The sequence below is a fragment of the Gordionus sp. m RMFG-2023 genome, chromosome 5, assembly GCF_954871325.1.
Source record: "Gordionus sp. m RMFG-2023 chromosome 5, tfGorSpeb1-WG-v2, whole genome shotgun sequence".
Taxonomy (NCBI): Eukaryota; Metazoa; Nematomorpha; class Gordioida; order Chordodea; family Parachordodidae; genus Gordionus; species Gordionus sp. m RMFG-2023.
In genome coordinates this window covers 20,487,003-20,503,788 of record NC_088779.1, presented here as the reverse complement: position 1 = coordinate 20,503,788, position 16,786 = coordinate 20,487,003, and the positions used below count along the sequence as shown (strand labels likewise).

Sequence of the window (16,786 nt, the reverse complement as noted above, 5' to 3'; positions counted from 1 at the left end):
TTTCTTTTTCTTACCTCTTTTATTACATTTTTGATTTTAATATTTTTGCTACTAAAATTTACATAATCAATAATTATTTTATATAATTGTCATTTAATATGCTTACAATTTAAACATTTCAATTATCCATATAAATTTTATATTCAAATAAAAAGTTTCATTTAATTACAATTAACCTTTCTTTTCCATACATATATTCTACACATCTTACTTTGAAATGCCTAAATCCATTCTGAGCCCATACAGGATCGCTAGCTATACGTGATGACTGATTCTAAGAGATTGAGTTATTCCCATCTATTACGAAGGCCACTACATAATAATTCTTTTGTCAAATTGTCTATGGTAAAGATCTCCTATAACCATAATGATCTCTTGTAACAATCCTGATCATGATACTAACGGTACTAATCTCTTGTAACGATAACAATTTCTTGTAAAGAAAACGATTTCTTGTAATAAAGATCTCTTATACGATAACTAAATAAAGATCTCCCACTATTACTACTACTTGTATCTTAACGATCTCTTATAATAAAAAATTTCTTGTAATGATATCTATCTCTTGTAACAAATTTCTTTTAGTTATAACGTTCTCTTGATAACGATCTCTTTTGACGAATTTCTTTTGGCTAAAACGATTTAAGGTAGGGATAACGATCACTTTAGTTATAACGATCTCTTGTAACTAGAACGACTAATTATATATTTTTTCGAACACGTGTTACATCCATTATAACAACTAAAGTATGCTCTTCCATTTCTTTACGACCATTTGCTTGGATATTGATATAATTTATCTTGATTGATCTTATTCCATGTCTTAAGGTCGATGATCATTTCATAAATCCCCACTCCCCCTTTTTTTCGAATTTCTTTTCTGAGAAATTAGATTAAAGTTGTAGGCCCAGAGTACATACGGTTTTGGCACTAATGTTTTTAAAACAAAATTGTATGTCTTTTAACCAATAATTAACCTTTATTAAATTACTTATTTTACAAAATACAAGCTGTTACAGACAAATTAAATATATCATAAAAAACAATTTTAATAAATTTAACTTTATAAATTATATTATATTAATTACAAAATAAACTAATGATCATATTTGAATACAACATTTTTTAAACACAAAAAAAAATTAATTCCTCTCGATTTGACTATTAACTATTGTTCTTATATTTTTTTCTTTAAAATGTTTAAATTTCATCGCTACTTGCAACAAATACCACCAAAAATAAATAGGTAAGTTAGCTAAAAAGGTAATTGTGGATAATGTTAGCCAAAAATAAGTTAATTTAGAAAATAATTTATAAAAATTTTTTTGAGTTCCCTGAGATTGTATAACTAGTGACGCACCTGACGTTGGATATAAGTAATCGCAATATCGCCCAACTCTGATTAAATTTAGTGTTTAATTATTAATGCCATAAAATTTTTAAATTTTATTTAATTATATTGTTAGTGAAAAAAATTACTACAATTTTATCATAATTTTATTTCCATTAGATATTAAATTTAGCATATTAATTCACTGACAAATACGTTTGTCAAATGTGACAGTTAATAGATAAGGTAACATAGCATCAATCTTTAATTAGAAAAAGAGAAGTAGATTCTATCGAAACATGAGGTATTTAAATTTAAATTTATTTTTGTTTTTATAATTTGTATAGAGTCGATATAGATGGTTTGGAAGTTATATTTCCATACGAATTTATATATCCTGAGCAATATAATTATATGAAGGAGCTGAAAAAAACTCTTGATGCAAAGGTAACTCACAAATTATTTACTAATCATAATCAAATTTAAGGGTCATGGTGCATTAGAAATGCCATCAGGAACTGGTAAGACTGTATCTTTATTATCACTTATTGTTGCATATCAAAGGGTATTGATTTTGGTGATATTTTAATACATTTATGTTATTAGAGGCATCCAAATGATGTAAATAAGTTAATTTATTGCTCAAGAACTGTTCCAGAGATTGAAAAGGTAAATTTATTATATTCTTAATGAACATAAAAGCATGGCATAATTTTTCTTCAGGTTTTAGAAGAATTAAAGTCCTTAATTGATTATTATCATAGAAGTGGCATTGAAATTAATTATTTTGGCTTGGCATTATCATCTCGTAAAAATTATTGCATTCATCCTGAAGTTTATAAATTTTAATTCCAAAATGTTTATGAAAATCAAAGGTTAGTAAAGAAAGAAATGGTAAAATTGTTGATGCGAAATGTTACAATTTAACAGCTCCATCAGTTATATTAAATTATCAAAAAACTAATGACAATAAAAACATTTGTCACTATTATGAAAAGTTTGATTCATTTGGCAGAAAAGCTTCTATACCACAAGGTGTTTACAATATTGATGATTTGAAGGATTTTTGTGGTAAAAAGGAATGGTGTCCATATTTTATGGCTAGGTGCAATATACATATATTATATTATCTTGGATAAAACAAAACTGTTAATTTTGTAGGTCAAAACATCATTACTTAGTATTCATATTTTTAAAATGAACAATATTTATTAAAAAATATGAATCTAAATAATTATATTCTTGAATTAAATTTTCAGCATCATAAAATTGTTTAAACCATATACAAACTTATACTCAGTTGTATGTATTTTTAATTCTGAAATATTTTTATTGTGAAAAAACCTTTAATATATTATAATCATACATATACACACACATTCTTTTGCTTAATGGAATGTGACTCCATTGAATAAAATTGCTTCTTTTTTAGCAAATCATTTTTAAATGATCATATTATGGAAGTTTTAAATGATTTTTTTTTAATGTAAGGCAGTACATATACAATGCTGATGCAGTGGTATACAGCTATAATTACATGTTGGATCCCAAAATAGCTGAATTAATAAATAAGGAAATGTCCCGGAAATCTGTCATTGTTTTTGATGAAGCACACAACATAGACAATGTTTGTATCGAATCACTTAGCATTAAACTGACTCGTAAATTATTGGACAAATGTGACAGAGGTTTCTTTCTCTGATTTATTGTTTTGTATGCATTTATAATAATATTATTTTCAGTATTTTATATTAATGTATTTGAACATAAATCGAATTACACCACAAATTATAAATATAAATACCTTTTTAAATAAAAAATATGTTATGGATTATTTTATGACAAATAAACTACGAATTGGTTGATCCCCTTCGATTTTTTTAAAATTTGGTAAGCAAAAGAAATAATCAAAAGCCTCTTAACATTTCTATTTTTGAGATAGAGTTCAAAATAGGAAAAATGATGTATTTTTACTAGGGGTGTACCGATATCACTTTTTATAGGCCAATTCAATCCAATATTCCCAATATTAAATTGATATCGGTTGATTACCGATCCGATATCATATCTAATTTTGTATTCTGTAAAGATACCAATGGTTTTAATTTGTAATATACTTTTTATTAGTATAACACTATAATTTGATTATACCATAACTTATGTCATATTATAATGATCAGTTATAGTTTATATTCATTTCTATTGTAATTCTAAAAGTATTTAAAATATTTTTATTGTTAAATCACCTTAATATAATAAGTAACAACATTAATATATATACATAATAAGTATTAAACAAATATATTAAAAATAATATTTAACATTAATATATTGAAGATTTCTTTTTAGAAATACCAAAATTTCCAATTTACCAGAAATCAGCCTGCGGCACTATCAATATCACCAGCTTCACTAAAAATAAAATCTGAAGAGATTATCGCACACTTTTATAAATAGAATGCGCAAAAAATAACAATATGGCAGAATGTTTATTAATTAATTATTATTATTAAAATAATTTGATGATTTTAAATATAATTTTTTTTAAAAAATTTATAACATTTTATTTTTGTTAAAGAAGCCATTTTATATCCGATCGGATCAGCAAATTTTATATTGGCCGATAACCGATATTTTATAATAGGTGAAATATCGGCCCGATCCGATCCTATAAAAATATCGGTACATCTCTCATTTTTACCATTATCCAATGATTACGTTATATACTCAGAAGAGGGTGTTCAGCAGGGCGACCCCCTAGGCCCTATACTTTTCTGCTTAGCCATCCATAATATGATGAAAGATCTCAAATCTGATTTTGATCTAGACCTTAATTTATGGTACCTAGACGATGGCACTCTCTGCGGTAACCAACACCAAATAAGCAAAGCCCTCTTTCACCTCGAAAGAGAATGCCCCAAAATAGGCCTAGAATTAAACAAAACCAAAACAGAAATCTGCATACTCAACCCCGAGATTCCCCTAGATTCATTTAAAGATTACAATATTATCGAAATCGACGATATCCAACTCTTGGGCTCCCCACTACTAAATAATAAAATCTCGGAAAAAACTATCGATAAAACCTTCTTCGAGTTGCAAAACTTGGAAAAGTTCATCAATCATATCCCATCGCACCAACTTTTTTATCTATTAAAAAAGTGCCTATATTTACCTAAAATCTCACACCTCTTCCACTCATCCTCCTCATTTACCTCCTCAGAATTTTTCACCAAGCATAATATTCGCTTAAAGACCTTAATGGAAAGGATCCTTAATCTTCCACTATCAGACTTTAATTGGCACCTTGCTCAATTACCCGCTAAACTAGGCGGTATCGACCTAATCCCCTTAGAATTACTCTCCCTATCTCTTTTTATCTCTAATCGCCTTTCGCTCAATTCCGCGATCTCATCTTTTATAACTCCCAATGACGATCTCTTAACAGTAGCAATCGAAAAATGGAATCTACTAACCCCAGACGGTCAAATCCCAACCGAAATTTCTAATAAATCAATCTTGGAACCCCTTATAAAGAAACTTCAAAATAATCTTAACCCCTCCGATATTAGCGATATTCAACTACTTCAATTAAACGATAAATATGGCGGATATGAATGGCTCGAGGCACTTCCTAGCCTAACCCTTGATAATCTCTTAACCAATGACCAACTGAGAGTTACCATAGGATTCAGACTAGGATGCTTGCTAACACATTCACACACTTGCCACCTTTGCAACCTACCCGTACAACCAAACGCAAGACACGGCCTAAACTGCTCCCATAGCCAAGGTCGCCACCTCCGGCATAAAGCAATAAATAAAATCCATAATGCTCTCAATAAAGCTAAAATTCCTAACATTCTAGAACCTACAAACCTCTCTCTACAAGATGGCCTCAGACCTGACGGTCTAACCTGCATCCCTTGGTCCAATGGGAAATCCCTAATCTGGGACGCTACCTGTGTCTCTTCCTTTCCCTCATCAATTAATTCAAATCCTCTTACTAATGGCGAAAATAAAAAAATCAATAAATACTCAATATTAAATAATTTTATTTTTCAACCCATAGTCATCTCAACTAATGGTAATTTCTTCCAATCAACATATTCTTTTTTAAAAATTTTAGCACGTAAAATTTTTAACATAACAAACGAAAAACGCGAGTCAACCTTCCTAAAACAAAAAATACAATTAGAAATTTTTAAACATAATTATACATGTTTTTTAGGTACTTTTTTACTATAAGCTCTTTTTAGAGCCATCGATATTTTAAAATTTACACTCATTTTTAATATATGACTTGTTATATTAGATATATTTTATTATTGTAATAATATGAAGAATAATTTTTAATTCAATAAAGTATATCTTAAAAACTATATAATTATGAATAACAAATTTAATATCAAAATCATGTATAAAGATTATACTTTTAGATAAAAATTTTTTTGAATATTTCAATTTCCAGCCATTTTATTTAATATAAGAACTAAAAATAATTTTTTGGAAATAATACGACCTTCAATTTTTATAAAAAATTTACTAGACATTACTAAACTCTTCCTTTATATTTATTTTTAAAAATCGGTTTGGGTTAGCGGCCAGCTTCATCAAAATCGAGAATTATTAGTAAAGTGTATAAATATTTTCCCTAAAGAGGGTGTCTTTTGTATTAAATTATATATACATATATATATCAGTTTTTAATGGTTTTTCTTGAACTATTTCATATAATTTAAAGGATTATATAAGTGAAAATAACAATAAATGAATTAATTATAGGAATTGTCTATCGATAAAAGAAATTCAATTTATTACATTATTTTTAATTTATCATAAAATTATTTGTGCATATAACATATATTTAATTGATATTAATAAAATATGTTCAACCAAGTTTAGAGTTCTTGAATATATAAATCAGAATCTTGTGCATTTCATATATGCGCCCTAAATATTAAAAATAATTGGTATAATATAAATTCCCATATATAACTCACTTTTAAAAGATTCTAATTTTTTGGTAACGCATTTACTTTCTTCTGACGACAACGCATAACTAGCCAGTAGCAGTTAGGTGAACTAATATTAAGATATGATACCTTGACAAGTAACGAATGTCGTAACTTGGAAATGTAAAGAAATTAGAAGGTCTAGATGGTGTAAAAACTTTGTATATATTTCTTCCTGCTTTTGATTTTCCCCTAAAACAAAGGCTAACCACCAATTAGAATCCTAAACACACGTTATGTGTCCTGATATTTCTCCCAAGATTATAATTTCATCAATATATGATAAACATTCTATAGTGCTTTCTATTGAATTCGAATACATTTTACTTCTAAATTGATGTAGACCTGTTTGAATCACGGTGTGAATTTTATGTGTTCCAGATATCGGTCTAGTTTTTAAAATCTTTCTGAGTAATAGTTCTTCGTTATTAAAATTTTTTGGGTCATATATTCAGAATATATGCCATTAAAATTATCTTTAGCGAATTCGACAATTCATATGATGTTATTTACTCTAAGTAAGGTCTTTGTAAACTTGCTCTAGCGGCTAATCTTTTAACAATGCCACCAATCTCATCACAAGCACTTTTGCCTTGTGCCGCTTGTACCCCGAAATCCATTTCATGATGGTAAATATTAATAAAATATCTAAGATTTTTATACTATGCAGCAGAAAAATCAGGATAATAAAAATTTTTATTTGGCATACAAAATTTATTTATTAAAAAATTTGCTAATGTTTTTTGTAAATAATATACTGCTATTGTGCTATGTTGCAAAGATTCAGGCAACAAACATTAAAAAATTATCTTTATAATAAATAGAAAAAGGGTGAACAGTGGATTAAGCCATATTCCAATGATAATTTTATACTTCATTCTGAAAAATCACATAAAATTAAATATTTGGTTTTGATACAACGATTGTTGAGCTGAAATAAAAGAATGGGGTAATAAAGATTCCATTTTTTCAAAAAGGCATTGATAAATTCATGTACTAGCTTGGTGATTGTTTCAAGAGTGGTTTTATCTACTGATAACCTTTTTTATATGTTATAAATTCGATATCCATGGAACGAAACAATTTCTATTTGTTCGCATAAATGTCTTGCTGGACAATTATTACGTTTGCCCATATCTGAATGGTTGAGGCTGATTACAAATTATTAAGGGTAAAATATGTTTGTATATTTTAAAGGACAACATATCATCTTTGGTTAAATTGGGTAAATTTGATCCAATGATCATTATTTTAAAATTTTGGTGGTCATCAATTGCTATTTTAATTTACAAGTAGGGCTATTCCGATACTAAGTAGAAAATCGGCTTTAGTAATCCGATCCGATATTTTTATTGTTTTGAGTTATTTTATGATAACATTTTTATTTTGTACATCATTTAATAATAATAATAAATTAATATTTCATATGTTTTAAAAATATCAAATTATTTTAAAAAATAGAATAGCGAAAAATTTGATATTATTTATGGTGCTATATATGAAATACACAAGAATTTATATATTTAAGAACTAAACTTTGTTGAACTTATTTTATTAATATCATTAAATATATGTTATATGGGCAAATTATAATAAATTATAAATATGGTAATAAATTGATCGATATTGATTGAAACTCTCATTTATTGTTATTTTCACTTAAAAAATGAATAATCCTTTAAATTATCTGAAAAACCATTAAAAACTGATTAATATAAAATTTTATAAAAAGACGTCCCCTTTCGTAAAAATATTAATATACTTTTCTAATAATTTTTATCGATTTTGAGAATGAAGCTCACCGCGTTCTACAGATTTTCTTTCATAAATATGAAGGAAAAGTTTAATCATGTCTTAAATATTTTATAAAAATTGAAGGTCGTATTATTTCCAAAGAATTGGTTTTCGTTCCTATATTTTAAATAAAATGGCTAGAGATCTAAAACTATAATCTTTGGGCATAATTTTGATATTAAATTTGTTATTTATAGTTATTTAGTTTTTAAGATATGCTTAATTGAATGAAGGCAGATAATGGTAAAATACCTACCTCATACTAACTCTAATATCTCCAGAAATAGAAATGTTCTGGCTAAATTTTGGCTATTTGTAAATTGTACTAACCTTTCTTTGCTTACCAAATTTAGAAAATCGAAGGAGGACGGCCCAAATTTTTTTGCACATTTGATGGAATGACACCTAGAAATACTAAATATTCATAAAAGGTATTTAAATCCAATTACCTTTTTAAATATTTTTTAGAGATATATTTTTATAATACATAACAATTTTTTTACTTGAGAATATTTTATTTATCATTTTCTTAAAGTTGTGCAAATCAGAGCTGTGAACCCTCCTAGAAGGGTTCTGGTTCAGTAAAATATCTCTGAACCAGATTCGGGTTTAGGGTTCGTGGTCCAGAAAAATAAAAGCTTATAAAATTTAGTAAAAATATGGTGAAAATTTGCCGATATTTTTATTTTAGATTATATCACAATCGAAATTTAAAATAATGGAGAAAACCAGGGCTGCGAACCGTGTATAGCGGTTCGGTTTGTTTCGGTTTTTAGTTTAAAATTTTATAAAGATTTTGTTCCATTTCTGGTTTTTTTTTAGAAATTCATATTAATTTATATATTAATCTCGGAGAAAAATTTTTATAATTTATATTTTAAAATTCCTTATTTAATTTAACCATGATGATTACTACTTATCTAATTAACTAGTAATTTGCCTAATATATCTATTAATATAAAGTAAAAACAATAAATTTGGAATGAATTGATATGAAGATAATGGCGATTTAATTGTTAAATTTTTTAAATTTGTTTCAAATATTTATTACAGTCGCTCTTTTTATGTTTTCTTTATAACGGTTCGGTTACGGTACAAAAATTATAACGGTTGGGTTCGGTTTAAAGCCCTAGAGAAAACATATCAAACAATTTTGAATAATTCGTTGTGCATTTACTTTATTAATTGTAAGATATTTTTTAGGACCTTTCATTTTGGTTAAATGACATGTGGGAGATGTCGGGGCTCTTCCAAAGACTTATAATATCTTTCAAACATCATAATGTCTTATTCTGTTGAACTGTAATCTATATCTTCTAGCTCTATATATTCTCTAAAAATATTTTTACCCAGTTTCAATTTTAGTGGTATCTTTGCTCATTTTAGTATAATAAGATGAAAAGATAAGACCCTGATTCTTTCCTTTTGTATCGCAAAATTAATATATAAAATTTACATAATATAATATAAAAAAACTAAAAGTATTTCTATTTATTTGAAATCGTGTAAATTCAAAATACTTAATATCTTTTAGTATTTAAATCTACTCTTATAAATACTAATATAAAAATATATTTCTGTTTAGTTATTTAAATACAAATATTCGAGATACTACCCACACTGGGTACAGGGCCATTCTTGGGGTAGGGGGCAGTTGCGTCCTAATTGGGCCCCAAATTTTGTATGAACAAAGGCTTAAACTTTTAAATGCACTATTTACTGACCCATTGCAATAAATAAAATGTTTTGCTTACGGAACAATATTCAATGGAAAGCGACTTGATGGGTTAAATATATTAACCAAATAATAATAATTTTCTTTTTATTTGAAGAATAAATGAGACATAAATTTTTTTTTTATTTTTTGTATCGGACCTTAATTTAAGGCTGATTGGTCATATTTTCAAAAAAATAGTTTGCACTGGATCCGATCTTCTGAAAATTTAGGGTCAGTCAGACAGGACCAATTTTTTTTATTTAAATTTTTTCGGATCATTGAAGACTTGAAAATAATAAGTGGCTCTATTCTATTCCAAATCATTCAATAATTAGGCCTGACTGTCCTCGATAAAACCATAGAAGATCTAAAAATCTCGAACGCCGATAAGCTCAATCAAGAATACGAGAGTCTAGTCGAGGGCCTCAAAAAAACCTTGCAAAATCGAGAGATTGACATTTATACGTGGAACGACCCGGTTATATCTCAAGATATTTTGCAAGAATCCGTACCCGGTAGCATCAGAAAAGCAGACCATTTTGTCAAATTTATGAAAAGATGGCTAGAATACATTAAATACAGGCTCAGGGTGCAGCACGTTGTGCAAGAAAGTTCAGCCTCTTTTCTCAAGGATTGCTATGATAAAGTTTGGATCGACAGAAAACCCTTGAGGTCCTCTCTCTTTTACTTCATACTCTTTAATATGCTTTGACACACCTATTTAAGGGTTGAAGCTTGGTTAGTATTTTTTTGCAAATAAAACTTAAGGGTAGATTAAAAAAATTATGAAAGCAAAAATAATTTAATTTAGGTTGTTGCTCATATTATAGTTTTATAACTTTTTTTCTGGTGATTAGTTGCACTTGTAAAGGATTATTAAGCAGTTCAAGAAAGATTAGTTAATAAATTAAGAAGTTTAATGTTTGTTAATATTTGTATTAAATTTAAAAAAATGTCACTAAACCATATTTATATATGTATTATGAAAAATTCTTAACTAGGTTTTGCTCCGAAAGATTGAGAAGCCTAATGCATACTTTAGAATTTCCGGATCTAACCGATTTATCACCACTTACATCGATAGCTAACTTTGCAACACTTATTAGCACATATACAAAGGGTCAATTCAAACTGATTATATTCTCAATATTAATTTGTTATAGGATTTAGCACTATAATCGAACCCTATCAAGACAGAAGCCCCACCGTCCTGAATCCCATTCTGTATTTTACTTGTTTAGATGCCTCTATAGCTATAAAACCTGTATTCCAACGTTTTCAAACCGTCATAATTACCTCTGGGGTCAGAAAGAATTACATTTTTTTTACTCTACTAAAAATAATGTATCTTAATATATATATATATACATAATCTTAATCCATATTTTTAGACTCTTTCGCCTATCGAAATGTACCCTAAAATATTGAATTTTCATCCCGTATCGATGACCTCCTTTTCTATGACTCTCGCTAGAATATGCATTTGTCCTCTCATTGTAACCAAAGGAAATGATCAGGTTTACATTATCATTAATTTATTTTTTTTTAAAAAAATTCTAATTTCATTATTATTCCACTTTAAAGCAAATTAAATATAAAGGATTGCCAATTTTATAATAAAATCAATACATATGCTATTTGACTAAATCTGCCACATTTTGAGGCCGATGGACATCTTATTTACGTTTAATAAATAAATTGTTCGCATTTACTTTTTCCTTGTAGAATATATATTATATATATTTTTTTAAATATAATATTAAATTAACTATTTTAACATATTCATAGACAATTTTAACCTCGAAATTTGAATCAAGGGACGATATAGGTGTTATTCAAAATTACGGTAATTTGCTGGTTCAATTATCCGAAATTGTACCCGATGGTATAGTCTGTTTTTTCACTAGCTATCTCTACATGGAAAAAGTTGTGGCAACTTGGTTAGAACTGGTAAAAACATTTTAACGAAAATTAAAGATTAGCCCAGTCCGAACTGGCTCTTGAAGATTTATAAAAATGTTTATGGTGGCTTTTAATGTTATTAATTGTCCCGACCTGAAAATACACAAATTATCTTGTATATAATTATTCTTTATGAAGGAAAAATCAATATAAATTTACATAATTCAAGATTTTGAAAAATGTCAGCCCAATCTGGCTCGAAAACATTTTTGCATAGGTTGTCGGGCCGACCTGAAATTTTTTGGCCTCCTTTGCTATTAAATTTTTTGTCAAGTGATAGTGGCGATTTTTTTAAATATAATGTTATAATAGTAGTATATTACTACTGCTAAATTTTTTATTTTGCCTAAATTAGAACACCTGATTAAATAATTATTTGATTAATTTTTACATTTTACCAAGGGATTGATAAACAAAATGCAGAAAAATAAACTGCTATTTTTGGAAACTCCCGATGCCTCAGAAACGAGCCTAGCATTATACAATTACCAAAGAGCCTGTGAAAATGGAAGAGGGGCCATTATGCTTTCGGTCGCCAGGGGTAAGATATCGGAAGTATAATTTTTTTCATTATTTTCATTTATGGAGGAAAAAAAATTAAAATATCCTTTTAAGATCCAGAGATAATATAGGAATGGGGCATGCTTTTTTAAAAAAATGGGTGGCATATGAAAGGCAAAAAAAGGAGAGGGTTTCTTAAATATAATCAAACAAATGATATTTATTTTAATAAATAGCTGATTAAAATGAAAAATTCATCATAGCGATTTTTTAAAATAATCATTTGTTTCTTTGATTGGCAGACCCAGGATAAGTCAGTCATTTTTTTCTATATAAAGATGATTTTCACTATGTGAAAGGATGCCCTATTACGTCAGCGCCATTCCGAAACTTTTAGCCACCCAGGGCAAAAAACTAATTTCGGCAATCCTTTAAAAAACCATAATTTATCTAATCTCATTTGAGAATTTTTAGCATTATTAAAAAAAATTAAATAATATGGTAAAGTTATTGAATTTTGAACATAAATATGAATAACGCATATTAAAAATATTAATATAGTTCAAGTACCGGGTATGCAATCACAGGCTTAAATAGTTAAAACATTTATCCTCGTCTTTTTATTTACAAAAGAGGATATTATGTCAGTACTATCTAACGACGATGCAATGTCATTTTCCATTGAAATTAGAGATAGGTTTACGAGCGGTCTTGCGCCATGCAGGATCTTAAATAAGTTGAAATTAGTTTGAACTTTGAGAAATGTGTTCAGCCGATGTGACGGTAAGTGTAATAGTTATAATAATCGTAAAAACATTGGATACATTTGGCAGGGCTTCATTTAGCCTATTAGTGTAAAAATAGCTTAAGATTTCTAAAGGACGTTTTATGGCCTGCTTAATATATTTATTAAGATGTTTAGTTCTATTAATAAATCATGTACATTAATATCAATTTCCAACTAATTTTGATCCATTAATAAAATATATAATTGATTACAATATTTTTTAGTTTCGTTTAAGACGCATTCCCCTATGCTGGCATATCGAATAAAAACCCATATGGATCCTTGATAGGTTTTAACTGCTGAAAACGTTCCAGAAATCTTTTTTTTATTAATCTAGTTTGTTATTTTTTAAGGATCTGAAATTAATACATAATATACATTAAATTAAACATCTTATAGTAATCAATTTAAATGAGGAAATTTAAAGTATATCCTACCCACCCATAAAATTATGTATTAAATGATGACTAAAGTATAAACATAAAGAAAAACATAATATTCAAAGAGTCTCACTTAGGCAATTTCAAACCCCTGACTTTTAAAAATTAATAAAATATAGTTCTATCTAATTCTTATTATATTTTTTTTAAAAATCATAAAATTATATACATTTTATATACTTTTTTCGATTTTGGCATATAAGAAAATAGTTCAATTTTATTATGATGGGCTTTGTACAAAATAAATTTTATTCCGACTAGATTTTTAATCTGGATGTCTGCCACATATGGTCATTTTTTCCGTTGACTATTTTAGTAGTTAATTAACATAAAACTTGCATGGAAATGCGTCATAATGAATTCGAAAGTGGCTCTGAATCATGTACAATTTTAAAATTCCTTCAAATTACATAGGCAATTATTGCTTCTTATGATTATTATTTTATACTCCTTATTCACTTACTACGAAATAAATTTAATTTTCTTTCCTCGTAACAAATATGAAGGTCTGGCAGACAATTGTCTTTTTCTAATTATATTAGATAGGATAGCTAAAAAAAATACGATTTTATCAATTAACATTTTTTAATTCGTAGAATTTGCACCTACTAATATATTTTCATATTTTTCTATAGTCCATTAAGGCAATAATGAATTGATTTTGATTATTGACAGTCCTTCATTATTACTGATTCAAATTATTTAAGACCTACCTGGTATATCATTAAAGGCTGTAAAACACCATTTGTTTGATTTATTGATCTACCTTTAAGCAAACTGACGTGGCCAAATCTGATAAAAACTAATAGCTCTTTATACAGAGACAAGAAGAGCCCCTTAAATTTCAAAAGCTTAAAAAACTCGGTGGCTTTAAGAAGATCCAGTTAGGCATTAATTATTCTCGTTGTATCTCGAAATTTCAGTTAAAATATGTTTAAAAATACGAGGATAGTATCGCCACCCTGAGGAGACCCTAACAAATTTCACATAATGGCTTAGGCAGTATTACAAATATTTTTATTTATTTATTATAGCCTTTAAACGGTCTATGGAACATATATTAATGATTTACCTTCTTATATTATTCAAAATAATAAATTATTATAGGTATTAGATCAGAATATTCTCAATTCTTTGATGAATTTTTATCTGCGTTTTAAAATAATTTACCCGCAAATTTAAAAACAATAGGAAAACGAAGTATTAAAATTGGTTCCTTTTTCTTTTTTTAAAAAACTTTGATAAATATGTATTATTACTAATATAATAATCCAAATCACCTCATTAACAAAAGTTGATAATAATGTCAGGGAATAGATTTCGACCACCATTTCGGTAGGGCTGTGGTAGTGTTCGGAGTTCCATATATGTATACGCAAAGCAAGGTTTTGAGAGCTAGACTCGATTACCTTCGGCAAAATTTTGGCATCAGGGAATCCGATTTTTTGACATTCGATGCCATGAGACAAGCTGCTCAATGCCTGGGCCGTGCCCTGAGAGGCAAAAATGATTACGGAATAATGATCTTGGCAGATAAGGTGAAAATTTATGATTTTATAATATTGTATAGGTAAATAGAAAGAGGTATTTTAAGTTGTTGGGACTGTTTAGAGATGCTAGATAATTTGGGTACGTTATTAAATTGATGAACATTGAGCATTTTATAACGAAAATTAATTTTACCGGACGATTTAGCTACTTTTAAAAAGTAATACCTCTACAATTCTACATTTTTTTTATAGTTTAAATGTGATTTGCAAAAGTAAATAATACTGATAAAGAATAACTCTAAATATAATTCAGACATTATAAAATATAATAAATGAAGAGATTTTCAAGGATGGACAAGCGTTCAAAATTGCCAACTTGGATACAAGAATACATATCTGAATCTGTTACCGATCTTGCAATCGATGAGGCAATATCCATAAGTAAAAAGTTTTTAAAGCTGATGGCGTTACCTCTTTCTCAAGTAACCTTTAATAAATCAAAATTATATTTTAGCTCAATATGTATTAGAAAGTCAACTCGGGCATGTTTTTGAAAAGTACAAGTTTTCCAGCCCGTAATAACTTTTTATGAAAGAATTCTAAGCTTTAAAAAATTTCGGCTCGGCTCATATATATATTGCACAATTTTTCCGGATCGAAATTTTCTTTCTCCTTCCTACCTCTAACTCTTTAGAAAAGGTATAAGTGTGCTGAACTAAATCTAATTTAAATTTGCGCTTGTACACAAATAAAAATTTCTTGCCTCCGCTGAAACAGATGATTATGTATTTTATTCTAAAAAAATTAATGCAGGCTGATCAATTAGGTATCTCTTTACTCAATTCACAACAATTGGAGATGTTAAAATTGAAGGAAACCAAAGATACTGTCGTTATGAATTAATTTAATGTATATATTATTTATAAACTAAGAAAAATCATGTGAATTGTACCATTCTTGCCATAATATATAGGGTGTATATATATATATATATTATAAAAGATAATCGTGGACATTATATGATCTCTTCATTTAAATATAATCCTTCAATATTACCACATCATAATTATTTTTAATTATGAGTAAAATGTCGAAAATAATAATGAACGCCTAAGAAAGAATCTAGAGAGTAAATTTATAGGTAAAGCTTTAAGATAACATTTATTGATGAAGCTTCCATAATATTTAACATAAAAATAATATAATCGCCTTAATACTATTATAGAGATATGAATATTTTTTTCGGCATACTTTCATAGGCTTTTAACGAATTTTCACTTATACGTTTTTATAAATCTTTATCTGAGGGTATAACCATCAAAATTTTTTGCACGATCAGCTCTATTTCCCCTAATTTAAAATATTTTAATAGATAACCAAATGTTTAATTGAAATAAACTTCCAATGGATGCGTATTTGTAAATTTTTATATTCGCTCGAAACGCAATATAGAATACCGGTATACCTAGAGGTGCAAATAATATATTTAATAATAATTTTATGAATTAATTTGGCAACAGTGAGATTTTTATAGTTTATAATTTTTAAAATGGGTATAACGCTATGATAATTGTTAAGGATAACCCAAAATTTTAACATATGAAGCTTTATATACCTGATAATACCATCGATGTACCTATAAGCATATCTATCGGGTCATTTATCATTGGAACTATCACGAAAAAGAGGCTGATTACCAGAAATATTATGTGTAGACCTATATTTAGCTTTAATGAGATAATAATAATAA

General features: G+C 27.6%; 1 protein-coding gene across 1 annotated transcript; it reads left to right on the top strand.

The window, feature by feature from the left end:
* The first annotated feature begins 1,575 nt into the window (after positions 1-1,575).
* On the top strand, positions 1,576-15,989 carry LOC135929341 (general transcription and DNA repair factor IIH helicase subunit XPD-like). The gene is made up of 16 exons (XM_065465874.1): positions 1,576-1,634; positions 1,678-1,777; positions 1,818-1,895; positions 1,937-1,999; positions 2,054-2,164; positions 2,206-2,435; positions 2,822-3,018; positions 10,192-10,528; positions 10,858-10,976; positions 11,020-11,159; positions 11,248-11,373; positions 11,645-11,806; positions 12,221-12,373; positions 14,857-15,084; positions 15,375-15,518; positions 15,850-15,989. The coding sequence occupies exons 1-16, from the start codon at positions 1,630-1,632 to the stop codon at positions 15,937-15,939; spliced, it is 2,283 nt and encodes a 760-aa protein (XP_065321946.1). The 5' UTR covers positions 1,576-1,629; the 3' UTR covers positions 15,940-15,989.
* Positions 15,990-16,786: the final 797 nt, after the last annotated feature.